The sequence below is a fragment of the Maniola hyperantus genome, chromosome 21 (assembly GCF_902806685.2).
Source record: "Maniola hyperantus chromosome 21, iAphHyp1.2, whole genome shotgun sequence".
NCBI lineage: Eukaryota > Metazoa > Arthropoda > Insecta > Lepidoptera > Nymphalidae > Maniola > Maniola hyperantus.
The window spans coordinates 11,677,225-11,684,191 of record NC_048556.1 but is presented as its reverse complement, the minus strand read 5'-3'; the positions used below and the strand labels follow the sequence as shown (position 1 = coordinate 11,684,191).

Sequence of the window (6,967 nt, the reverse complement as noted above, 5' to 3'; positions counted from 1 at the left end):
CCACAATTGGGCATATGCCTTATCGAGAGCGCGCACGGTCCTTCGCCTACCTCACTTACATATTTCCTGTCATCAAAAACAATTTAAAACTAAATATTCACTACAATAATTTTTGATTTTAAATACGTACTAATGATGATATACTTACAATCATAGTACCTTTTTCATACTAGCTTTTGGCCATGACTTCACCCGCGGTACAAAATATAATTTATAAACTTATTGACTCTGCGTACTTGAGTGAAATTGCATTCGCCCGTCCATCCGTCCGTCTGTCAGAGCCTTATAACTTCTAAATTACTAACCGTAATTACTTATTAGAAACTGAAATATGTGTATAATTTTAGTTTTATCTTGTACTTGAACAGCAAAAACTAAAATTAGATAAATATTATAAAAAAAACTAAATTATTTCATTTTAATGGGCATCAGTTATGTATGTAAAGTTTTAAAGGTAAAAAATATTGTTATTAAATTAAAAATAGGTATTTATTTTTTAAAACTGCTTTTAATGGAGACTGTACCGCTTGATAGTTATTTAAAAAGTTCGTTGATTATTTCATTATAGATTTATAGTTATTTAAACACTATTGTTTTACTCTAGAGTGGAACAGACTCCGTTCCGATCGAATTGAAACTCGAAGTTGCTGAATCGATTGCACAAATTACACTGGACAATGGACATCACTAAACTTTTTTCATTCTTTTAAAAATTAATGGCGGGCGGCAGCGGCGCGGCGTGTTAGTTTTTTATATTTTTGTGTGTAAAAAACATATATATTCCATCTTTATCGAAGTGTAAAAAGTTTCTGTCGTTGTTTTTTGTAAGTAATATTTATTAAACATTGATCTTAACCATGCCAAATAGTAGTTTCATAATTATTTCAATTCGGTGGGAGCCATGTTGATTCGAGAACTTGGTAGAAATTTTCTTAACAAATCTATTTTTCGTAATTTTAGTGCTAGCCTAAAGTTGTGCAAATATCCTACCATGAAGGTCAGTTTAAATTTTACGCTAATAATATGATAAACTTGTGATTATTTATTTGCCGTTACTGTATTTTAAAGATGTTTTGTAATGGCGTGCCGCGTGCATTTTTACTGGTCATGAACTAAGTACAAAGAAACAGAAACTTCGTAAATTTAAAAGTTGTACATCGCGATTTACGCAGGACTAGATCTTTGATAAACAATCCAGATTTTCAATGACTTTATTTTCATACAATTTTTTTTCAATTTCATAGATTGGTACCCACGATGGCGTGTTCCATTGCGACGAAGTTCTCGCATGTTACATGCTCAAACGGTTGCCAGAATACAAGGATGCGGAGATCGTCCGAACTAGAGACATGGACAAACTCAGGTATGTGGTAAAAGATTTGACGATGCCAATTTATTGATGATCTTCTCAATCAAAGAGTAACTGCTGTATACTTTCTTTCTGGTTTGTCCCAGTGCAGTAGAAATTGCTTTCCGAACCGGTGGTAAAGTCTTGATGTATCATGAGTCCCATGTGTTGTCCTGTACATGAAGTACATTTAATTTTCAGAATTGGTGGGTTGTTTTCAAAAATATCTTTTTTGTATTTGGGACAATATACATGCAAAACAAGTAGTCTAATCTGAAGTTGGTGGTCTGTGTAGTGTGTAGGTCATAGATTAAGGACTAAATATACCAGCCTCGTTTTAGGTCTCTTGTATAATGCACAGTCATACCTACTTGTGTTTAGAATGGACATGTTTTCCATGCACTAATGTTCAATCATTTAAATTCATGGTTCAAAGGTTCTAGTGTTTGTACTTGCATTATCAAATCATCATTAATCAACTGATAGATGTCCACTGCTGGACATAGGTCTCTTGTAGGGACTTCCACATGCCACAGTCTTGCGCCTGAATCCAGCGGCTCCCTGCGACTTGTCTGATGTCGTCCGTCCACCTAGTGGGCAGTTTTCCAACACTGCGAGGTTGCCATTCCAGCACCATCTATCGGTTGTACAAACTATGTGCCCTGCCCATTGCCACTTCAGCTTCGCAACCCGTTGAGCTATGTTGGTTACTCTAGTTCTCCAACGGATCTCCTCATATTACTATATTAAATGATTCTTGTTATAGGACATGTGACATAGTGGTGGACGTAGGAGCAGAGTATGACCACCACAAGAAGCGGTACGACCACCACCAGAGAGAGTTTACGGAGACCTTAAGCTCTTTGAGACCAGAGCTTGGCGATAAATATAAAATCAAGTAAGTTATCTTCTAATTTCCTTATCATGTAACTATAATAGATAATGTGTGATTCTATGCGTGTGGATTTCGGTTTTGGTCCTGGGTATGATTCCCGATACGGGAAATTTAAACTGTCTCTGTCGTTGAGATCGACAAAATGTCGCATAGGTATGAGTGACAACGCTCTACAAAGCCGAATTGTCATTCTAAAGGCCGATGTACATTACTTTTGGGCGCGTACTGTACTTCTTGTATGACAGTACGGAACCCGTTGTGTGCGAGTCGGACTCGCACTTTACTGGATTTTATTTTATTTTTTTAGATTAAGTTCAGCCGGCCTGATCTACGCGTTTTACGGCGAAAATGTAATTAAGCAACTAACACCAAAAGGTGAACCCCTAAAACCTGAAGACCTACGCTTAATATACAAGAAGGTATACGAGAACTTAGTGGAGGAAATGGACGCCATAGACAATGGGGTCCCGATGACAGATGAAGAACCACGGTACAAAATACGTACCCATTTGAGTGCTAGAATACATAGATTGAACCCAGAATGGAATTCCGAGTTGGATTCCAACGTTGATAAGGTTTTTGAAACCGCCATGGCTTTGGTTGGCGAGGAGGTTCTGTATACGGTTAACTATTTTGTAACTGTCTGGTTACCCGCTAGAGACTATGTTAAGTCGGCGTTGGAGGAACAGTTAGAGGTGCACGAGTCGGGACAAATTTTGGTATTTAAGGACAGGTGAGTTATTTAAGTTAAGCTGTGATAGCCTAGTGGTTAGGACGTCCGCCTTCTAATCGGAGGTCAGGGGTTTGATCCGGGGCACGCACCTCTAACTTTTCGGAGTTATGTGTGTTTTAATTAATTAAATATCATTTGCTTTAACGGTGAAGGAAAATATTGTGAGGAAACCTGCATGCCTGAGAGTTCTCCATAATGTTCTCAAAGGTGTGTGAAGTTTACCAATCCGCACATGGCCAGCGTGGTAGACTATGGCCAAAAACCCTTCTCACTCTGAGAGGAGACCCGTGCTCTGTAGTGAGCCGGCGATGGGTTGATCATGATGATGATGATGAGTTATTTAAAGTACAAATTAATAAAACTTCACTTGCCACCAGTTGTAATTGCAGCCATGCACTAAAAAAACCACCTATTGTATAATGATAGTACTATTCAGAAACTTTCCCGAAAGTGCCGAAAACAACTGTACAAAGTTGACCTAGTTTCAAAAATCCTTTCTTAGAAGATGCCTACATATCTATCTGTTTGCCATATCTTGCCCAATCTATCCAGTGGTTTGAACATTGGTAGATCAGTCAGTTAATCAACTTTCCTTTTAAATGATATGGTTTTTTTTTCAATATATTTTTTTGATTTGCAGGTTCCCATGGAAAGAACATCTGTTTGACTTGGAAGAGGAATTAGGGATCAGCGGTGAAATCAAATATGTAATATTCAAGGATAAACCTAATTCGTGGAGAGTCCAGGCTGTTCCTGTTAAACCAACCAGCTTTGTTACAAGGTACAGATATTTTAATACTTTTAACCATTGTGTTTCAAAATTGGATGAAACGAAAAGAGACAAACATATACCTATAGGATTTAGCTTGCAAAAGAATGAGATAAAATAATTAGACAAATAAAATTAGTATTTTTCAAATTCCTAAAAGGCTGGCAACGCATCGGCGGTTCCTCTGGTGCTGCAAATGTTCATAGGCGGCTGTAATCACTTAACATCAGGTGATCCGCCTGCTCGTTTGCTCGCTATCTCTATTTTAAAAAAAAAGTAAGAAGTGACGATAAAATACGACTGTAGTACGGAACCCTCGGTGCGCGAGCCTTACTCGCACTTGGTCGGTTTTTTACGGTTAGCTTTTATCTAAAAAGGATGTGTACATCAGTTTAGTGGTTTAACAGAATTATTATCAAAGGCCGCGATTACGAACTATAAGAAACTAGCTGATGCCCGCGCCTTCGTCCGCGTGGAATTAGGTCTTTAAAAATCCCGTGGGAACTCTTTGATTTTCCGGGATAAAAAGTAGCCTATATTCTTCCCCGGGATGCAAGCTATAGCTGTACCAAGTTTCGTCAAAATCGGTTGAACGGATGGGCTGTGAAAGCCTAGCAGACAGACAGCCAGACACACTTTCGCATTTATAATATTTGTATTAATATAACAATATTATCTTGTTTAGTAGTAGCCTATGTCACTCTCCAGGTCTTTATCATCTCTCAAGCTTAAGTGATTTTGTAAAGTGGTGATAATAAAAAGAATACCCTGGGCTGAGTTTGTTGTGGGCTCTTCTCAGACCTGGGCGCGTTTGGAACCCTCGAAGCTTTAGTTTTAAGTACGTATTAATTATCACCACTATGGCACCGATTCCGTTGTCTTTCTCTAAACTAAATTTAGAGTATCTGCATTCTGCATCCTTTTCTTTTTAACAATGCTAAACAGGGACAGAACATGAACTTTACAATTAAAGACTCTAAATTTTAGTACACGCTACAAATTTTAACAGTAGACTCGCGACTGCGCGCTAAAATCACGGGTTTTACCAACTAAAAATTAAATTTAAAACTGTCAAACTGCGTCTGTCCTTTTCATATTACATTAGTAAGAAGAGTTAGGTGAATACTCTAAAATTAGGTTGTGCTCAGAATCAGTACCTATATCATCCTACTAATTAAAATTTTGACCATCAGTAAGCGTAAAATTTTACTTATCCATACTTAATATTATAAATGCGAAAGTGTGTCTGTCTGTCTGCTAGCTTTTCACGGGTCATCCGTCCAACCGATTTTTATGAAATTTGGTACAGAGATAGCTTGCATCCTGGGAAAGAACATAAGTTACTTTTGACCCCGCAAAATCAAAGAGTTCCCGCGGGATTTTCAAAACTTTAAAAAAAAATTCAAAAGTCGCGGGCATCTAGTGCTGAATAAATAAATAATTTGAGTTTGAGATTGAATAGATTTATGGTTCCAACAATAACATTTTTTTTTTCCAGGAAACCTTTGAATAAGAAATGGTGGGGTGTCCGCGACTCGGAACTGAGCCAAGTGGCTGGTATAGAGGGCTGCATATTCTGCCACAGCACCGGCTTCATTGGCGGAAACACCACTAGGACTGGCGCTTTGGACATGGCGAAAAACAGCTTAAACGCCGCTGTCTAACACTTCGTTAACGCCGGAGCAAACGTAGTGCGACATTGTGGCTAATTCCGTTGTACACAATCTCTAAACTAAACTAAAATGGCACGTCTAAATCTATTGCTATCCCTTTCATAATGTTGCTTGCGGAAAAGGAGAGCACTAGATTTAGACCTATTAATTTAGTTTAGTTTAGAGATTGTGTACTAGAGAATCGGCCCCATTGGTACTGATTATAATTAAATTTAAGAGTATTTGCATCTTTTTCTTATAAATGTAGTTAGAAAAGGACAGACAAACTTAATTTATAACTGTCAAACCTGCATAATGTTTGCAGAGTACATTAAAATTTAACCGCCGTACTCAGAATCGCTAATCGTTACTTAAGATTTAGTTAAAACGAGACAGATTTATGTGACGAGATATAGCTCTGTCTCGGTTTAACTAAACTTATGTAACGATTAAGCGACTCTGAGTACGGCTGTATTCTTAAAATATGGTACTTGACAACTGGTCAAATCAGTAACTTTTTATCAAACATCAAAACGAGCACTTAGTATGCGATATTCTATGAAATACTGGAATGTGACGTCACATCATAATGACGCACTTTTTTAGTTCAATCGATAATTTGAAATGGTTATTACACTTAAAACTAACAAATGACGTGGATTTTACGTATTTTAGGAAGATCCTCAATTTCACTCACTGAAAAATGATTTATTTTTGATATAGGTAGTCAAATACCCGATTTAAAATTCATTTTCCGTCCTTTTTTAGCAATATTAAAAAAGTAAAAGATGTAGATACTCTAAGTTTAGTTAAGAGAAAGACATCGACGTCAGTGGCATGCCACAGGGCTGCATGGTACAATCATTTGAAACTAGATTATGGTACTGATTCTGAGCACAACCTAATTTTAGAGTATTCGCATCCTCTTCTTACTAATGTAATATGAAAAGGACAGACACAGTTTGACAGTTCTAAAATTAATTCTTAGATGTTAAAACCCGTGATTTTAGCGCACAGTCGCGAGCCTACTGTTTAAATTTGTAGAGTGCAATAAAATTTAGTCTTTAAATGTAAAGTTCATGTTCTGTCCTTTTTAGCATTGTTAAAAAGAAAAGGATGCAGATACTCTAAATTTAGTTTAGAGAAAGAATCCCATGGGAATCGGTAATAAAAAGTAGCTTATGTCACTCTCCAGGTCTTTAATTATATCCATGTATCACGTTAGGTTAGGTTAGGACGTCCGCCTTCAACCAGAGGTCGGGGGTTCGATCCCGGGCACGCACCTCTAACTTTTCGGAGTTATGTGCGTTTTAAGTAAGTAAATATCACTTGCTTTTACGGTGAAGGAAAACATCGTGCGGAAACCTGCATGCCTGAGAGCTCAATAATGTTCTCAAAGGTGTGTCTACCAATCCGCACATGTGGTACCAGCGTGGTAGACTATGACCAAAACCCTTCTCACTCTGAGAGGAGTCCCGTGCTCTGAAGTGAGCCGGCGATGGGTTGATGATGATGATGATGGAAAATCACGTCGAACCGTTGCTCCGTTGCGGCATGATTGAAGGACAAA

General features: G+C 37.7%; 1 protein-coding gene across 3 annotated transcripts; it reads left to right on the top strand.

Annotated features, from left to right (window-relative positions):
- The first annotated feature begins 708 nt into the window (after window positions 1–708).
- Window positions 709–6,580, top strand: LOC117992316 (MYG1 exonuclease). Of its 3 annotated transcripts, XM_069505847.1 has the most exons (8): window positions 709–824; window positions 961–997; window positions 1,245–1,363; window positions 2,115–2,246; window positions 2,551–2,976; window positions 3,617–3,757; window positions 5,244–5,433; window positions 5,598–6,580. In XM_069505847.1, the coding sequence occupies exons 2-7, from the start codon at window positions 992–994 to the stop codon at window positions 5,407–5,409; spliced, it is 990 nt and encodes a 329-aa protein (XP_069361948.1). In that variant the 5' UTR covers window positions 709–824; window positions 961–991; the 3' UTR covers window positions 5,410–5,433; window positions 5,598–6,580. The 3 variants fall into 3 exon arrangements, with proteins under 3 accessions (XP_069361948.1, XP_069361950.1, XP_034835871.1); XM_069505849.1 differs by lacking the exon at window positions 961–997 and having other exon boundaries at window positions 711–824; XM_034979980.2 differs by lacking the exon at window positions 709–824 and having other exon boundaries at window positions 839–997.
- Window positions 6,581–6,967: the final 387 nt, after the last annotated feature.